Source organism: Melitaea cinxia, chromosome 16 (genome assembly GCF_905220565.1).
Source record: "Melitaea cinxia chromosome 16, ilMelCinx1.1, whole genome shotgun sequence".
Lineage (NCBI taxonomy): Eukaryota > Metazoa > Arthropoda > Insecta > Lepidoptera > Nymphalidae > Melitaea > Melitaea cinxia.
This window is the reverse complement of record NC_059409.1, coordinates 5,469,275-5,490,271: the sequence shown is the minus strand read 5'-3', so window position 1 is coordinate 5,490,271 and position 20,997 is coordinate 5,469,275. Positions and strand designations below refer to the sequence as shown.

At 30.1% G+C, this 20,997-nt stretch overlaps 1 protein-coding gene across 1 annotated transcript in view; it reads left to right on the top strand.

Moving 5' to 3' along the window:
• Positions 1 to 19,807, top strand: part of LOC123661118 (fasciculation and elongation protein zeta-2) — a 49,531-nt gene extending 29,724 nt beyond the window's left edge. The window contains exons 2-7 of the mRNA XM_045596112.1: positions 10,801 to 10,909; positions 12,592 to 12,723; positions 13,874 to 13,994; positions 16,686 to 16,942; positions 18,692 to 18,767; positions 19,409 to 19,807. Coding sequence (XP_045452068.1) covers positions 10,801 to 10,909; positions 12,592 to 12,723; positions 13,874 to 13,994; positions 16,686 to 16,942; positions 18,692 to 18,767; positions 19,409 to 19,491 — 778 coding nt within the window. The 3' untranslated portion in view covers positions 19,492 to 19,807. The remainder of the gene's footprint in view (positions 1 to 10,800; positions 10,910 to 12,591; positions 12,724 to 13,873; positions 13,995 to 16,685; positions 16,943 to 18,691; positions 18,768 to 19,408) is intronic.
• Positions 19,808 to 20,997: the final 1,190 nt, after the last annotated feature.

Sequence of the window (20,997 nt, the reverse complement as noted above, 5' to 3'; positions counted from 1 at the left end):
ATATAAAATTCTAAATTTGAATCTCCCCCGCCTTTTCTTAATAGGACGCCACGCTATTATATCACACGATGCGGTGTTTATGAGGATGACAGTGTTGGATTAGTTATTTTATAAGGTTCGTTATAAATGTTATATATAAAATAATAGAAGATTTCTTTTCCGCCCATTAATTTAGATCTTTTAATACTAATGATCTAAAACATTAAAGGTATCTGTGCAATAAATATTATCTCACCTAAGCAGTTTTATTAATCTTTTACTACTTTGCCTTACTAACCTGTTATCCATTTCAGTGTTTTATAACAAACTAGCTGACCCCGCAAACGTTGTTTTGCCATATATGTTATTAACCCCTCCTTAATTCTCCCCTCCCCCTTATATAGCTGTATGAAAAATAGATGTTGGCCTATTCTCAGCCCTACCCGGTATACACACAAAATTTCATAAAAATCAGTCCAGCCGTTTCGTTGGAGCACTGTGACACGATAATTATATATATATATATATATATATATATATATATATATATATAATTATATATATATATATATGTGTGTGTGTGTGTGTGTGTGTATGTGTGTGTGTGTGTTTTTTCACTTAATTTTTTGTTAAATTACAATAAAATATATGTCACTCCTGAGTAGTGAAGCTTTCTTGTTCTTTCTTTTTTTTATTTTATAGAAAATATATAAAATTTGTACCAAAGCATGATGAGCAAGAAAATAAACATTTATTTATTAGATGCACTTTATTAAATTGAAAAAAAAACGAGTGTGTTTAACTTACGAAACTCTCTTTCTATATTCACTAACTTATATCCTTAATTTCCGTTCGCTTCGCCCAATCACACTTTTCGTAACGCTATCGTAACGCATTTTGCAGCTAACTAGCATCTTCAATTAGCAAAGTTGGTAATGAAAGTGTTATTAATGAATTACGATAAGGACCTGTATCGTTTTGAGTATTTTAGGAATTTGGACTAATTAAAAAAATGTATGACTCATTGTATTGATCGAGTAGTTAGTAGGTCGAGCGGAGATGTGTGGCCTGTGATCACGGCGACAACCCTCTACGGATCAATAACAAAAATGGGACAGTAATGAAACTGAATGTTTACTATGCGATCATATCACGTAATAGTTATTTACTATTAATAATCAACACAAACAAATGATTTACTTGAATATTGCTAAGAATAATAAAAATAGATATTATAAAACAGATGTGGGCTTAAAAAATGTATACTAGTGTTTTTGGTCCATCGAAAAAATAACAAATAATAAATAAATAAATATATAAATCGGTCCTATAATAATGAATGATTAGGAATCTAAAGTTAACTACTCCTCCGTCCCTAAATTAATTCTAGAAACGAGACTAGGTAACATAACTTTTGTAGTTAATATATCGAAGACTTCAATTAACCTTAATCAATTTTGTTGCATAAAGTAGACCGCCCAATTTGCACGATGTAATTCCCGTGGAATTTTTGGGTAAATAATCACCTTAAAAACTCACGTTGATATAAAAGCAATAGTTTAATTACATTTGTAAACTTAAGCTGTGTCTAAAAAAACCTTTAGTACAGATCGCTACATCTACATATCATTCCCATACTCATTTGTTGATTAAGTGATTGCACTTGTGTTAATTACCAAAAACAGGGTTTATCGTAGACACAAAATTGATTTGCAGTTTAGCTTATACTAGTCCTTTTATTTGTCTGATTTTTTGTATACAACTTATAAGTGTTATAAAATAAGTGCAGTTTAATTGAATGCTTCTTGCTTGTATTAACCTGTACGTCTAACGTAAAGAACAACAAGATGTATTATAAAACTAGCGTAACTTAGGTATATTGATAATATAATACATTAACTTAAAAAAAGGCTTTCTTTTTTACAATCAGTAGATATAACAGAAATATTAAACAGTTTGTGGTTAGCCGTCTCTATGACAACGGACTGTGGATCGATAGCACATCCAAGCAATAGCGTGTACAAAACAAAAATATACCTATGTTTCAGGTTTTACCAATAAATACTCACTATGATGTGTAATATGAGTTTTTCAGTAATTACTAAATCCATATTGTTGATAACACGTTTCCAATTACCTTAATCACAGGTAATAAATATCTAACAGTGGAACAGGCACCAAAATTCAACTCGAGTATAATCATAAAGCACATTACTACACTAGTTATCATTTCGCTGGTAAATTAAATTTATTTTTGTGACTTAAACATCATATTATGTTCTTTTAAATTATTAATAACACATACATCATTATTGTATAGTGTCGCTGCATTTGCTCGGAGTTATCTACATTAAAACGATAAAGGTTAACAAATATTTATATTATATACAATTTGTTGAAAATATATAAGATAAATTTTAATTCGATGCCTATCATGCTTAATGCCCTTATTAATCATATTTTTGGATTCCATTATTTATTTTAATTTATTTTTCTTAAACGAGACTATGCCGCGACTTAAAAATCTGGCTACGTCGCAAAGCCTTTAAGCCTATATTATACAATTACTTTATTTTAAAAAATGTATCATGTTTCTGTCAGTAAAGAACATTTAAAAATACAAACAGTTCGTACAATTACGCAGAAAATGACCTGTGACCAACGGACATTTGCAGATAACAGCATTACGGTAGATGAAAAAGTATAACAAAATTTAACTGCGCTTACTGTTATTACGGTTCAGTAATACGACAACAAGAAATGCATTGAAGTCATATTTTCACAAGATTCATAACGTTATTAACACTGGCATGCTGTAAATATATTTCCTTTCATAATGTATGAACTTTCGTAAAAGTGACCCGAGTTCGTAAATGTCATGATGGCATTTCATTGTTGATTTATTAGCGCACTCTCTGGATCTCGTCTCGGTCGACCTACTGAGCCTTTGTATACTTTGATAACACAAATACCACGAACTTAACCCCGTTTCTTGTGTATCATACGCATTACACACTCAAAGGTTTCATGTCTGTATGCGTTCATATCGTAAATGATGTGTATAAAATGTTACTGCATTATCTTGCTGGTCCTGGATTAATTATAAATATAAATAAATCATTATATATAAGGTTTTCTTAGTTAAAATTAATAAGCCCTAGAATTTCACTTAGGAATAATAAGAAAACAACAGAAATGCAATCAGAATTTAATTTCCAACTTTATATTGGTTTATTATATGGTTATTTATATAGGCTTCTCTGTACAACAACAAATCTCGCCGTAAGACAAGTGCATACAACACATTTTTCCCGCCACTAGTGACTGATGCCTTCAATAAAATACCAAATATGCATTTCATTCGCCTAATAAAAATAGAAAATTTATGCAATGCGCTAAATTTATCCACAAAAAGGTATGTAAAATCAGACCAATAATTGGACGACTGCAAATACCTCATTTAAACTATCATTATTAATAATATTTATTACATTTATTTTAATTATTATTAATATTATTTATATATTGTAAAAATATCATTTATCAAAGAGGTTAATGACTGACGTTATATAATAGATAAACTTATATAAAACCACATTACGTGTCTGAGCTTACGTGCTTTTATTAACCGTACCATTTAAGGCTGCAGTGGAATGTTGCATCCAAAATCCAGTCTTGTTTTAAGTTCCGAGAAGTAGAGAGTAAAAAAATAATTGATGCTTCTTGAGAATTCTCGTCTCCAGCATTTTAAGAACATGTTTCGTTCGATTATATTAAATAGATTACATGAAAATTGTTTTTCTTTTTCTCTGAATCAATAAATAAAAGTTTCGTAATATACTCGTAATTATAACATTAGTACACTAGTTTACAATAGATAGGTACATCTGTTAGTATATAATTTCCTAAATATTACTGTTTCTAGGTAAAGGTCCTTTGCATATTTGAGATAACTAAAAAAAGGTAATTAGCAAGTCGGCAATTACACAGTTTACAAGTCCTTTTATAGATAAGGTGCACTAATTTTGTACAAAAAATATTTTTACAGTTACACATTCACACAACAACATAAGCTAAATTTTTGCATTACATACATTTCTAATTTACTTTACCCAACTTGAAACAAAAAATATTTGATTAAACTATTTTCATAAATTGTATAACTTAAACTAAATATCGAAAAACTTAACGAAGGACTCCTTTGTCCTAACTTAGTAATAAAAAGCATATCTTTATAAATCGTTTTAAAATGTTCATTTTTTATCATTCCAATTGAACCATTGCGTATTGTACATACCTACTACATATTAATGATAGGCAGTAAAAGCAAACTATTGACTGGTGGTTACACTTACCCACAACTCTAAAATTTTGTTCCTCCCAGATTAACACAGGTTACCAAAATAATAATAAAAAATAAACAAACAAAAGTACTTTAGAATTTCCTACTAATACTGGGTCGGTTTTTATGCCTCCATACATTCGAATCAGTAACATAACGCAATACTTAATATTTTAGTTTTAATTCAGTTTAAATTAATTTGTAGTGACCAATTACTATGTACATATTGCATTGAATTCAATCAAGCGTACATTGAATATTATCTAAAATACTCGTAAAACAATCTCGCCACAGCGTAAAAGAACCGGTACATTTCTCAACAATTTGCCAAACCATAAAAATGCATATGTTGAAATCAAACTTACAACACAGATAAAACTATATTTATAAACAAATTGTGTTAACAAAATATCCTAAACATTTAAAACTTTTACATACTTACGTGGGTGAAATTAATAGCGTAGCAAATCGTGTTAACAAAACGAGTGCCTGAGAATAAAACGTAAGAAAACAATTTGGTCATTACACTAAAATTTTTTTTTTTTGAAATCATTATTTTAACTAGCGTGTGGGTTGCTACTATAATGGGAACGTTTTAACCATTATTTCTTTTATATTGTCTCAATGTCGTTGCTTGTTACACTAAATAAACTTTAAAGTAATTTAGTACGTTTTTTTTTTCTTAAGCTTCTCCATACTTGGCCATACTTAATTTTAAGACTTCCTGTGATAACTTCAAATACGAAATGTGCACAACGTTGTACATTTTGCCGATAGAAGCATACTTTGTAAAACATTGTCAGAAAGATCAATTTCTCCAACAAAGCACAGTTGCCAAGTAAAAGTTTTAACTTTTCTGTTAATTATCTGAGACATTGTTTCCAAATTCACAGCCTGAGAAAATATTTTTTTCACAGCCATTTTATTTCAACTACCTTCTGAATCTTCTCAAGTTCTCACACAACAATAAGCCAAACGTAGATTGTTAGCGATGGCTTTAAAACATACGCAATAACTAACGGTAAAAATTACCAATGCCATATCGGCTTACGTACGTTTCACTGCGTGTTCTGGGACAGTCGTTACTTTTTTGGTAGACAACGTACATTAGGAGATGCAACTTTCATGTCTTTATCCAAATATCTACAGTTAAATTACAACTACTAAGTAGATATAATTATTATATTGTAATTTACAGCACTAAGTAGATATAAGCCTACTAAGACGTATCGTGCACTTGACCACGTTAACAAGATGTTAAATCAGGTGAAACCGTATGAATGCCAAATGCTACTGTGTCTTTGACAGGGCAAAACCAAGAACTCTAAATTTAATTTCCGGTTTCAAAACGTTTTGCTCATCAATCTTTTATGGAAATGTTACACTTACAAACTTATATGGATTAGAAATTACATAATCCAATTAAATATCGATGAACAAATATAACTTGTCCGCACTTCTCAAATCTTTAACATTAATTAGTGTCATAAGTAATTGTTAAAGTTGCGTTATCTTTATTTACTGATGAAGACTAACTTAAAGTTACTTCTTGCTAGTTTTTTCTTGTCTGTTAGTTGACTTGTAGTTAATTTGATCAATAACTTTTTGATATATCAGAAGTAATTAACATAAATTTCGTCGTTTATATATTATCTTTGTGCATGATTTATCGGACTGTTATATTGACCGAAGTGACCCAACGAAGACAACAAGCTAATTTAAAACATTAGCATGAGATCCAAATCGAGGATAAGCTTTTTACAAGTCTCTTTATTCGCAATTTGCTTTAATACATATAAAATTAAGACGCTTTTAAAAATAATTTAAATTTAGACATGATAGTTATTGCGAATATGAAATAATGTAAAAAAATCACGCGAAGTTTAGATAGCATCGCTTAAATAGGTACGTATTAACAACTTTCTTATGCAGTTAAGTAAAAACAATATCTCATTACGTTATACATGAAATCTATTATATTGGTATGAAATATATATATATATATATATATATATATGTGTGTATATATATATATGTGTGTGTGTGTGTGTGTGTGTGTGTTTATTTTTTAATTTAAAAATTAACATCCACAGGCTCAAAATTACCATGCCTTTTGTTAAACACAACATACATTACATACCACAGGCCATTTTCCAGTACAACTACAAATCGACAGTCCTGTGACTGCCTAGTAAAACTATGACGTGGTCTGACGCTGACGGTTTTTTATGCCAAATACTCTGAAATATATTGAAAATAGCCATAAATCAACAATACTTTAAATACGATAACAAAAATGTTTGACTTACTGCATTTGTAATAACAAAAGGTTAAAAAAGGACCGCCCTTTTTAAATCTTAATTTCAATGGCGAATAGTCATCTGCAAACCACATACCATATGGCGCACTTACGTCAAAGGTCGTAATGACTACACCAGACCTGATGTTATTGAGATTGTCATTGGCAGACCATTAACAAAGATAAAATATAAACAGATATACCGCTTAATAACAAAACATATATGCAATGAAACATATGTGATAAGAATTAATCATTTGTTTTAAAGTTAAAAACATAAAAGTTCTAGAATAAAATAAATCACAAGAACGTATGATAAAATATTAAAATTGAAATAATTGGTATATCGTTACGAAATAAATAACATCACGGAATCAAACTCAAGATGCGTCCGAGAAAATTACACTGTCGTTGAGAAAAACAGGCTATGCGTGTTATTATTCTTTTGGCTGATGTTTTAATGTTATATTTTTAAAGAACACCTAAGTGAAAAGACTTACACAAAGAGCTTCGCACCACTCTAAAGGTTTAAAACACTATGTGTTAAATTAGATCACATTAAGGACCTAAAAACTTATATACCTAGAATCATCTAAAAACCTGTTTCTTTTATGAATACTTTTCTCATTATTAACGTTATTTTATTCTTAATTATAATGATGGTCTGTGATCGAAGTATAGAAGTACAGACAATGGAATCTTAGTAATAGAATTTCGGTTAGGTTATTTAGGTAATTCTAATGATGTAATACATGCAAAACTTCATCAAGTACCGCTTCAATCAAAACAAGCTTCATCAAGCATAATTCCAGTCTTTTGTCTTTTAAACTAAGTTACTTCATCTAAACTTCTAAAGAATCTGAGTCAGGTACGCACTGAAGGAAGTAAGCGTGTCAAGTTGCTCTCGACCCGCTCATTAGCAGTTTTCTTGACCGTTATAGCACAAGAACTAAAACTAAAACATTCTCACTCAAAAAACTTTTTAAATTCTTTGTTATTATTTGCAAAAATTATGTTAAAAGTAAAAAAAATATATAAAATATCATACGTGTTTTTCAAATACTACTGATGATGTGGAAGTTTAAATAAAAAAATTACTTTATACGAACAAATACACAAAGTAAAGAAGTTTTAAAGAGAAAACTACAAATACTTCGAGTGATTAACTTGATTCCGTTAAGGAGAAATAACCTTGTCTAAAACCTGGCATGGCAAGCACTCATTCTAGATAAGCAAACTTTCTCAGTTGCTACCTTAAAAGGTTATCGTAATTTATCAGTATTTATAATTATATTTCATACTGTGACGGGTGAGGATGTTAAAATTAAAAATATTTTATACATTAATTTGTTACGTGAATCGTCGAAAACTTTTTCCTGAAAAATTCAACATTTTTACATTTTATTATATGCCTATTATCTACATTAATCATTTTAAGTTTGTATGTTTTCGTCATAATTGAATATATTTTTTCAAATTCTAATTGATTTTATTTCATGTTTTTTTTTCTATCATTATCATCGTATCAGTACTAAGATATTTTTGTTTATTTTAAGCGTTACTTTCAGTAACTAATAATCATCTACGGCTACAGTTTTAAAATATCTTTTAATCTTGAAAGCCTGTGTTAATCAAAGAACTGCGTGTGTACCTAAGTGAACCAATCTCAAAGTCAAGTCAAAATAATAATAATAATTATAATGTCTCAAAGTTTTATAAAAACCAAGTATTATGTCTTTATCTTTGAAAATAATAGGACCTTGTAATATATTGTCATTATAAGTAACTACCTCCCAGCTGTACAAATAACTGATTCAATTGCGTTCTACTCCTGTCATTGTTTATTGATATAAAGTAACGTTTGTATGTCATCGTTGGAGTCCACGTCTCTGATAAAACCACAGCGAGTGCGGACAACTTGTATGTAATGTAAAGTGACACATTCCTCAATTGAGCCGTGACGTACCGGGCGATCTCAAATTGACGCCAATTTGTGTCTCCGGCTGAGTCACAGGCGCTCGTGTGGTTTCATGTACAGGGTTCCTGTGACCTCACTCGAAAACATTGAAATACATACTGCGTAGTCTTTTTGCCTTTTATTATACCTACTTAAATATATTTTAATTTTCATTAAATCTACCCATTCTATAAGTTCGAAAATTATATTCGTCACGATAAAACAGTGCTAGAAAGAATGTCATCTAAATTGAATTATTTCTTATTTCAAACAAATATTTACATTGTAACAGGAATATGTTCCTTATATAATTTTCAGAAATACCAAAATATTTTGTTTATATAATAAGCTGAAATATTTTTGTGGTACGTATAAATAAAATCATCATCCTTCGCTGACCTTGTACGCAAATAATTGGGAAGATTGACGCAATTGCGCTGTTCCCAACACATACCTCACGGGTAGGGTTGCCAACCATACTTTATAATAAAGTATTTTACTTTATTTTTGGTAAATATACTTTATACTTTTGCATACAAATAAAGTATATGAAAATACTTTATTTTCAATCTTTACTGTGATGCGTGAAACAAAATACTCATTATGGGTACTTAACTATTTAACGGTACACATAAGGTAAAACGGATGATGGAAAGGATTTAAAATTACTGAGCGAAATGTTAGATGTCAGATGTGGTGTTTTGAATGTGACAGGACAGGTGACAATCTGACATTTGTCACAGATGTCACTACTCACTATCAACGATATTGTAGAAAAATTGCAGGTTGGCTTTGTTTATATGTAGTTAAGGAATCAATGGTTGGAAAAATGGTTTGACCTTAGCGAAGATAACTGGCTTTCAATACTTCCTAACGTGTCCTTAAAAAATGCGGTTAAATTTGAACATTTTGAAATGATAATTATAAAAACTAAATTACAAGACAGATTAAATATTAAGATGCAGGATATATATTCCGAATGTATAAGACTTAAAGAGATCCAAAAAAAATCACTAATGATGATAAAGAATTTTCAGTGAAAAGTACAGTTGAAAATGGCAATATATACTTAAAAATGCACCTGATAGCTTACCAAATATAAAAAAAATTCTTACTTACTCTTTGTTCCCACTACTTAAGCTTTTACTGAAAGGGTTTTTTTAGTAATGAATCTAAAGTAGCGAGAAGAGAGAAATATAGCGTCAAATAATTTAATTAGAAACGAATTTTTATTTATATAAATTTAAATATTGATTGTTAAACAAGTTTGAAACATTTAAATATAACAAAAAATTGTTAGCATGTGCTAAAGGCACACAAAAATACGTTTTTAAAGCAATAAAAACATAAAATTTGAAAAATACTTTTTTTTTCTTCCAAATACTTTATTTTTTCCTATCCAAACCATTTTATACGTTTTTTTTTGTCAAAAAAAGTTGGCAACCCTACTCACGGGAAATACACAGAAAATTGTTTCACATCATACTTGCGGTTATGTTTACTGGCAAAACCATAGCCACATTTTATTCACCAACCTTATGTACAAAATATGTAAGATGTAACGTTTCTTTGCGGCTTAGCAACATTTACTTTAAAAGCTTATTACATTGGTTTAACTATTCCTGTCAGTTCTAGATTTATCTATAAAGACGTGTCTTCTTAGACAGATAGGTTATCTCAAAAAACCCAAATTGATTAAGAAGATTGTAGAATAGGATCGATGAATGTAATATTTCTGTTTTACGATCGTAATCAAGAAGAAAAATAGAAGACAACAATCGTATTTTTGGTTTTAGGTGATATTTATTATTTGGGGATTAAATGCAACATTAGAGCTTAACGTATATAGAGAACAGATATAAAAAGATTAGGTCAAATAAATAAATAAATTATATCAGTTACATACTTAAAAAAAATCCAATTAGAAACAAAAAGTTTTACGGCCTTAGAAAGATCAGAATCTTACTCGTATAAATACGGTTGACATAAATCTGACCAGTAAATGCGAACCGGACATTTATTACAGCACTCGATAAATTACACGATATATCGCTGATTAAAATTGTAATGAACGCTGATACTAAATATCTCAAGACAGGCCCTTAAGTATACTCTGTTTATTTTTATATGGATATCTCGAAATAACCAGGAAATCTTGTAATCTTTGTTATGGTTACCCATTTTAGAATTCAGTGAAGCTAAATCGGTAAATTTTTGTTACAGAATGTGGTGGACAATCACTGGGAATTTCGGGAACATTCTGCCGATTGACTGGACAAAATCTTTTTCGAGAAAAATGCACATTCCAACATTGAATCTCAGCGATAAAAAGGTATAATACATCAAATAAACATTGAATACGAAAATATTTCGGAGAACACAGTATCCGTAAAAATTTAGGCTATAATCTTTTATGTGAACGACAATAACAATAGTAATAAAGAAATATATGTTACATTTTATTCTAATAAATATTTAAAGTAACATAGTGGACGTAAAAATTTTGAGATAATTAATCGAAAAAATTATCAGTGATTCAGTTTTTAAAGGAAGTTCAGGTTAATTTTTTATTAAGTAAATAAATAAAATAAAAGTAAACAGTCATATTCTTATTATTTCTTAAAATAAACGACGCGACGTAGATGATTCACGACTGCTCCAATTTCATACAGTATATTAAAATCTAAGGTCGAACGTATAATTGTTCCACTTACAATTCACATAACTACAGAACATAAAAACAAAATACGTCAAACAATTTCGTAGGTTCCTAGCTAAGAAGTATTTTTTCCCGAAAAACATTGATATTGAAACTTTACTGATATTGCAATACTATACGGTAAAATTAAAATCTATAAATAGAAATAATATACTTTTACATTCTGAGTTAATTTACAAGATATTAATCGAATATTAAGATACTAAAATGGTCCATTAAAAAGAGTTATCCTAAGATCTGTAAATGAAGTATCCCAAAAATTTAGGTATTATTACTGAATATTCCGGGACTGTTGCTTTTAAAGTCTATAAGCTATTATTTATTTAATATTAATGTTATACAAATCTTGTCTGAAATTGGTAAATAATAGCCAAGTTTAAAAACAATTCAAATCACCATAAGTACAACTCGGTTATAATTTCCGCAATTTCCCTAAGTAGGTTGCCCCCAGCATTGAAGTTTGTTCTCGTTTTGCATAATACACCATAGAAAATATTTTGGAGAGCTGGAAGCTATTCATTAGAAAACTTTTCGTCCATTGTTACACAAACGCCGAGTTCACAGACCTCCAAATAGGGTTATTTAGTTTACTTGTTTATATTAACTCTTTGTAATGTTGTATAATGTGTTGTAATAATATAGTATTTAAAAGTTTTCTTGATTAAATCTTTGCCGTAATGTTTTTGTCAAAATACATTTATAATTTATACTTCAACATTATAAGTCTTCTTAAGTAGATATATACCTAACTTAAAACGTTTTGCGGAACTCAATATCTTCAAAAATATTTTTGTTTGCAAAAACTAATGAACCGAACCTTAATTTGCCACTAGAAAGCTATGTACGTAAAAGTAATGCAGGCTATAGAACAGCACGCAAAAATTCATCATCACACACTATTTATACGAGATCTTAAAATTCAACCAAGTAAAATCGCATTCTTGTCAACAATAAAATTACATCGCATCAAGTGTAAAATTAAGTAAAGCTTCTAGATTGCCGCTTATGATTAAAAAAAACTTGCATATTTCAAGCTACAATAAAGTTATCCATTCATTTTATTTTTAGTCAAAATAAGTAATTATCTTTCAAAACGCTAAAGTTTATCATGATGCAGCGCGGCGTGGAGCGAGCGAAGCGGCGACGACTCGTAAGTAGGCAACCTTTTAGGCCCGACTCGCACTTGATCGCTTGATATTTTTTTATCCTCTTTATATTCCACTTGTTTCACTAGTTCCTTTAGGCAGTTACGCTAAAAAAAAATTTCGGAAAATTACTAAGAATTTTTTTTCTAGGGCGCTATGACTCCTGACGACGAGATTCACAGCTCAGAAGACGAAGCGGTTGCGTCGGATTTGGATATGCATGCTCTAATCTTGGGAGGTCTTCATCAGGACCACGAGTGCCCTGTGAAGACTGCTGATGAAGTACGTAACAGCACAAAATTTAGAGCTATTTTCTATTGTAAATATAGTTTAATTACAAAAAATATATAGCCTAAGATCCGAACTAGACGCAATCTTCATCCATCTGCTTAATGGATAAAATTATTTTATATCTGCTTTAGTATGTTGAAAATAAACCGTGATGATGATGGTTGGCTGAAAAATTCCTGACCAGGCTATATAATATTCGCCAACCACCATTCAAACCAGATTTTAGCAAACAACCCTATGTCATCGTATTCGCAGTGAAACAGCACTCATTTTGATGTAAGTTTTATTTATTAAACATGTAGGTGAAAATAACTAGTATCAATATATATCAATATGCTTGTTTATATCTCTCAATCCAGTCGTTATGCCAGAAAAAAAGACAACCTAACAATAATCATATAAATTTCTAAAGCCTTCATACTGTCGGTTTGGTATTAAATTTACTCTTAAAACTTTTTTAATATACTTACTAAAATGAATATAAAATTGATTTCATCCAGTAAACATATGGGTGAAGTTCGTATCTAGTTCGTACCTCCTACTAATACGTAATAGAGAATGTAGAGTAAATGCTTTTATATCTGTCTTTGTAAACTAGATTTCTTATAGTTGCAGGAATATTATTGTTCGAATCTCTTTTATTTTTTTAGCTACTGATATAGAAGTAGTTCATATTATATAGGTAGAGGTATAACTACAAACTATGTAGTAGGTATATTAGTTGTGTAACAAACCTTATTTAATATATGAAAATGTTAAGTAACGCACTCGTCACTAGATGGCGCTGACCTTAGTTACACCAAGCTACCAAAGTTATACAGAAGAATTAATGTACCTTCCCGACTACCTATTGTCAAAATGAAGGAAGATACTTCTGGTGGAATACTAATCTCCAGCGCTTAGTTCGTGTACGCTCTTTTATGAGTTTCCTTTATGTGACTATTAGTCGTTGCTCTCAGCTCTCAGAAAGTCTTCGGTACAATATGACTCTGTATTCACCTCGCTAGGACAAATATTATTCTACGCAAAGTCCCTCTTTTATTGTACTCCTCTCTTTCGTTCGTAAAGTTACTGTAAAATTGAAAGACGGTGTTGGCATGTAATAATGTACTATGTAAAGATACTTGGTCAAATGTTCCAGGTGATACAGGAAATAGATGATATGATGCAGGAGACTCCATCGTCGGAAGGTGATCTGATAGAATACAACGAAGCTCTGGAGAAAGGGAAGGAGGTGCTCAATTCTCCACTTTATGAAGACAGTGAGTTTTTCATCAATTTACTATATAAAATAATCTGTATAAATAATAATTACATATATATCAACAAAGTGTGATTTACATAAGTCATTTTTTTTCGTAATACGCTTTTATTCACACTCGCATTTTTATTTTTATTCTTGTACATAACCGTTTATTAACATTGTTGTTTATTATTTATTCGGTTTAATTCAATGACAGGTAACTATCGATCATCGGAATACATACACAATTTATTGTAGGTCATACGGTACGCCTTGCATAAAACATACCGTCCAGCAGACAAGCCTTCCATAACTCGTTGCTAACGTAACTTGCGAAATAACAAAGAGACTACTACATATTTTTAAAGGAATAGGTTAACCATTCGTCTACATATTTATTGTTTTGTCAAATATGTCTTTCCGTTTTGTATGTTTACGCATCATACGTAGTAAAAACTAAATATTTCTATTTTGTCATAATTGTAACAGTGATATTTTCAAAGTTGCATATATCTCTGACAGTGTGGTTTACATCATCATCATCATCATCACTTTAGCCTATTGAAGTCCACTGCTTGACATAGGCCTCCACAAGTTCGCGCCAAAAATAACGTGAAATCATGTGTGTTGCCCATAGTCACCACGCTGGTTAGACGGGTTGCTGACATTGTTTACATAGTAAATACGAAATACTTTTAATAACAAGTGAGATAGATAACTGTACCTACCTTTTATTGCGTCTTCGATTTTACTATGTTCACTTGATCTTGAAAGATAATTAAATTGCTAATCTGTCCCCACTAGGCTTCTATAACGAAATAAAAAACAAAACTTGCTAACATAATTATTATCCTGGGCGTACCAGTTTAAATGGACACTGCAATCAATAAGAATCCTCAGTCCTTCATAAACATTAAACATAACGTCAAGAATAAATAAACATTTATAAAACGGCGCGAGATATTTGATTGTTTGAAAGACAATCGACGCATTTATATATTTGTTTATTTTTATTGCATAAACATAAATAAAAAGAAAAACGTGTAAATTTCTAAATTATAATAAGCAAATAGTATTTATTTTTATTGGTTATATTATAAACTAGCTGTGCCCGCGACTTCGTCTGCGTGGAATTTAACAAAAAAGTTATTTTTCAGTTCGCAGAGTTATAATATAAATAATTTCTAAAATAAAAATAGCCTTAGTTACTCCTTATTACATCAGCTATTTGCCAGTGAAAGTCCCGTCAAAATCGGTCCAGCTGTTTCAGAGATTAGTCGGAATAAACAGACAGACAGACAGACAAAAATTATAAAAATGTTATTTTGGTATATGTAGCTATGATACGTATGATATGTATATACGTATGATATACGTGTACTATATGCATTTAGTAAAAAGCGGTTATTCTATTATTACAAACAGACACTCCGATTTTATTATATTTATAGATAGGTCAGACAAAAACAAAAAACTATGTCATCTATCATCAAATTACATTATATGTACATACATTTGGTGGCCTTATCGCTAAATAGCGATCTCTGTCAAATCTTCCTAAATGAATAGGCCAAAATTTGAAGTAAAAGCATCAGAACACGTTCTTCTCATCTTCTTAGATATACAGTTCAACGTTGATGTTTAAAACCTTATAAAGAGCGAACAACCTACGCCATAGCCTTTCTAAAGTAGAAGTTTTTAAGAAATTATTTGATTCAAAGATGTCTCGTACTGTCGTGTGTGTCTTACGATGTCTCTGTTTGTAATACGAAGTTTGTTTACATAGGTATGTATCGAGAGAGCGTTCACCTCGAAAGTTTAGAATGATTCGCACATCTTTTGATCACTCTCAATTTAGACATCAAAGTTACGGAGGATTCCTTTTTTTCTTAGAGTATTATCTTTGGCATTGAACTCTAAAACGTAAATGTAGAGAATTATGCGTTTTTCAAAGGAGCTTTAAATATATTCGATGAAAATTTTAAAGTCAATTTGTATAAAAAGTAACGCCGGTACGTACATTTAGAGCTACTTTTAAATTCTAATCGACAATAACGGACCAAATAATAGATAGTATTTTACGTAAAATACCTATGACAGTTTAAAATACCAAATGTTATAGTTTCAAAGACATTATGTAGCCTAGATAACTTTTCAGTTAGAAATTGTGGGTTAATACCATGATTGCAGAAAGATCCAAATTGGCACTTCTAAATTTCGAAGTGTTGTTAAAATTTATAAAAATTTTGTCTTTTACTCCACTTTAAAGGAAAACATTGCCAGGTTACATGTTTGTCTGAAAAAAAATTCATGCCTTTTATATCCGAAGCAGCATTAAGAAATTGAATTCAAACTTTCTCTATAATTGATCAAGAGCTCGCTTTGCTCGTTACGTCATTATAAGTCAGACTAGAGTGCACTATAAGTATCGTATAAAAACCCAAATACATATTTAAATATATTCACACAATATTTATCATTGTGTTCGATTCCTGGCTCAAGTCTGGGTGTGATATACAAATATACCTTATTGTACACTAAGAGAGGAAATTTTTATGTGTTATACGTATTTATTTATTTATATGTATTTATCAACAAAAAAAAACATATCTAAACTTGTGTGACTACAGGTTACAAAAACAAAAAGTAAAGATTACATTACATAGTGTAAAGTAAATTATAATATTAATACAATTTTCAAAAATTGCAGAACTACGCCAATTATCACTAGCTCAGCTGAACGAGATATTCATGGAGCTCGAAGTGCTGATAAGAGAGTTCTCGGAGACGCTGATAGCGGAACTGGCTCTGAGGGACGAGCTCGAGTACGAGAAGGAACTGAAGAATACCTTCATATCACTACTGCTGGCGGTGCAGAACAAGCGTCGCCAGTACCACATCGAGAAGAAGAAGCGGCCGGGACCGCCTCGCTCGCCCAACCTGAACAACAGCCACTCCGAACCGAAGGTATAACGCAGTTTAGAGACTAGTATTTTAATATATATAATTCTTCTGTACGTGTATTTGTCACCTACCTAGGAGTAGGTAGGTACTCCTAAACGACTGGACCGACTCGGTTGAAATTTTGTGTGTACGTTTCAATGGGTTCATGCATGGTTTGGAAAAACTATTGGACCCAGTAGGTGGCGCTGCTGTCGGTATGTCAGCTATTAATTTAGGTAGCTCCCAGGACGATGTCTGCTGGGTTCGCTAGTTATCTGCTGTTTAATAATTTGTGTAGGTGAAGAGTGAGAGTAGGTAGGTTATTTGGAGGTTGTTTTATGGTATAGGGATGTGTTAGTGTCATTTTTTGCTCTTGAAATGATATTTTTCCAATAATTATGGCACCATATATGTATGTAGTTACCAAACGTTCATTGGTTCTTTTAATTCGTAATTTGATATATCGTATCTTTAGTACTATTTCTCTTTTGAAGTTTGGGTAAAAGCACAAAATAGCCGAGGCCATAAGAGTTTAAATCAGATTCACATAATTTCCAATGACTTATAGCTTCAAAGAAGTCTATGAAGTGGCGTGCATAAAGTTTTTAGACAGGATAGGCAGTCAAAAAAAAATATGAACAGCCACACTGCAGTTATTTTCTCGCAATTTTTTCCTAATTTATTTAAATTTTGTTGAGAATAAAGGCTTTTAGATAATTTCAAGTAAATTATTGGACACATAAAGTGCATTTATACTACTAATGCAGCCATACAAATACACGTACAGCAACCAACTGATACTTATCAAACAAATCAGTTACTGGATAGACATAGTGACCTCACAAGGCCGGCAATCTGATAATTTCGTATGTGTCAAACATAGGAAATCATTGATAACACTATTAATTAGTTACGAAATTGTATGCTTAATGAAAGTAGTAGTTGTTTATTTATTAATAAATGAAAAATTATAACGTCATTGTTATTTATATGTTAAATCGATACGCCTGAACAATTTTTAATTTATCCGTAAAATCCAACGTGTTGAATTTTGATGCACTATTTACTTTCATCAAACACACATCTGCGTTACATATTTCACAAGTAAACTTATTCATCACTAATATATTAATATTTTCACTAAAAACAAGAATGCACAAACGAAAAATTCAAAGTGAATTGTCATAGGTAATATTACTCTGTGGATGATTCGGATGGCGGATGCGATTATGCGACCGTGTCAAAAATCATAATTATTGGTAAAAACGGTATCGAATTCAAGACAATATGACGCGCGACATCATAAAATTGTAGTATTATATAATGTCCCACTGTCATTGCTAACATTTTGTTAGCGATTGTAGGCAGAAGTTTCATAAAAGGCCGTCGATGCGCACGAAGCGCTGATATCGCATATATTATGATGGCGGGTTTTTGAAATTGAAGCGGATTCAAATTGAAAAAATAAATTAAATCATTATGATGGATATGGTTTATGGCTTTTTCAAAAATATTTAATGTTCATGTTTTATATCATTTTTAGTAACAAGTGCCTTTCTGCCTATATAAAATGCACGCTACGAGTCTATGTAAAGGTGAATTTAAAGACCTTGCATTGTGTGATAATGCACGAGTTGTGGCTTTTACAAATATGTTTAGGAATATTAATCGTTAACGCCCATCATATTTGTTTGGTGTTATATAATGCATTATAACTTGCAATTAGTAGATTAGGTTGTTTTGTATTGCTTAAAAGTAAATTTTTCTTTACAGTATTTGACCACGGTGATACCATTCCACATGGACAACGGTCCCCCTGACAACCAATCTCTACAAGTTCTTATCAAGAGTAAGTATTTTGAATGATATTTAAGTGTGGAAAAATACATAAAAACAAATTGTTTGCCGTTGTTAATGATACTTGGGTAGAATTTTAACTATGAATAGTAAGTGGTATGAGAAAACCGTATGAGAAAACTGTATTAGAAAATTCACTTTAAATGATAGTCAATTGAATAATAAAATACTAATTACCTAGCTGTAATTTGTTCATTAAAATTTAGTAAAATGTTGTTTTTTATACTTTGGGGTCTCTTAATAAAACTTGAACTTGAGAAATAATTCAATAACTTTAAAATTATTTTGGGTGGTGCTTATGACTTACAATAAGATTCCCATTAACCGTTAACCTGTAAAATTGTCTTTGATTTGTTTGTTCCAATTGTATGCAACAAAAATAGTTTAATAGTTTAGTTTTTGGATCGGTATCAAGTTTTTTTCTTTGACAGTAATAAAGAACTGTTTTCTCCTGCAATAAATTAGGTCAGGCCATGCTTGCCAAAAAAAGTTGATTTACTTTCTTGTAGTTTTAGAATCATTGTAGGTATTTAAAAAGATAAAAATTTCATTTTTGTATTTTATTTTCAATTTCCTTTTGTGTACAGATATAAAAATATAATTATATTGAATTGCTTGTAATTTTCTTTTCAGTTCTAAAGGCAATAAATGAAGATAGCCCCACAGTGCCGACGTTGCTTACAGACTACATACTCAAAGTCTTGTGTCCGACGTAAACACACACACACGTACACAGATTTAGCTAATATTAAACAAAAAATTATAACTACATTTACGCTCATTCAGACGAAGCTTTATTTTTTAGAATTTGACGCACGTCGTGGTCGTAAATCATTATGATATAATAACGTCGAGGGATTTTAATAAAGAAAAGCTTAGGAGTGAAAATGTAGTTATATTAATGATTAATTTTCAAAAACCATTTCAACATTTCGATGTCAGCACATTCTATTTAATATTACGTCATTATTTCATATCAAAAAAAAAATTAAATCGGTGTATTGAAAACGCGATATAAGTAATTTTAAATATTTAAAAGCGAAACATTTTTAAATTAAAAAAATATAAAAAAAGGAACGAGTATAATGTAAAAAAACTACTCGCATTCGCAAGTCGCAATAGCAACTGTGTCTATGCTCTCAATGTTGCCATGTGTATTATATTATTGTTTTAAATAAAATCTTTATTTTGGTATCATAAGTTAATATTGCCATAAAACTTATTCTCGTATTTGATTTTATTTTGGCATATATATGATTTTAATACTTTTGCATAAATGAACTGTGATATCGTATTATGGTAGTTTGTTAATTATTGCTTCCTTTTAAGATTTACTTATTCTGTGCTGTTCTCAATTGTCGCTCATTACATTATTTTGTTAATTTAAATATGTCGATGAATTTTAACATTTTAATAAACAGTGTTGTAAATAATTATGATGATGGAAATAAACCGGAATTGCTGTCTCAAGATAAATATTTTAGTGAACTATTTATTTTAGGAGGTGAGAGCTGGAGAGGCTTGTAAATAATAATGATCAGCTTTGTCTTCTTTTAAGTATTATTATATGTTCTATTTTTAAACCATTTTAATCTTAAATAATTTGAAAAACTATTTCTTAGTAAAATAATGAATGATTAAAAGTCTCAAACTATTATTTTTAATCTGTTAATTTTTGTAACTTACAAGTAAACGTTTTTTAAGATACGAACTGTAAATTTATACCAACTTGGATTAACAGAAGCATTATCTAGTATATTGTTACATTTCTTTAAACATCGAATTTTGTTTTTTTTTTCGTTATCATAATATATAAATAGATACATAGATTAAAAATAATTCCATATAACAGTTAATTTGTCAATAAAATCAAAATGTTATTAAACACTAGCACTATGCAATAATAAGTAGTTTTAGGTTACAAAATTAATTGAATAATATAGGTTTTAACTCTAGTCTCAACGTTTCGTAGTCATAATTTTGTTAATTTTAAAATTTTGCCTTCAATTTATAAAATAAGAAAATTCCACAAATACTTTATACAATAAAACGAATCTGAAGATAATCTTACGGAATCACTTTATTTCATTACATTTTAAAGGCATATTGAAGTTTTTTGTAAGATTATTTTTATATTTAATATTTTGACAGCTCGGCAATTATATTAAATAAGGAATAATTATTAATTCAAGTGCATGATTCTATATGTAAAGTTGTTGTTG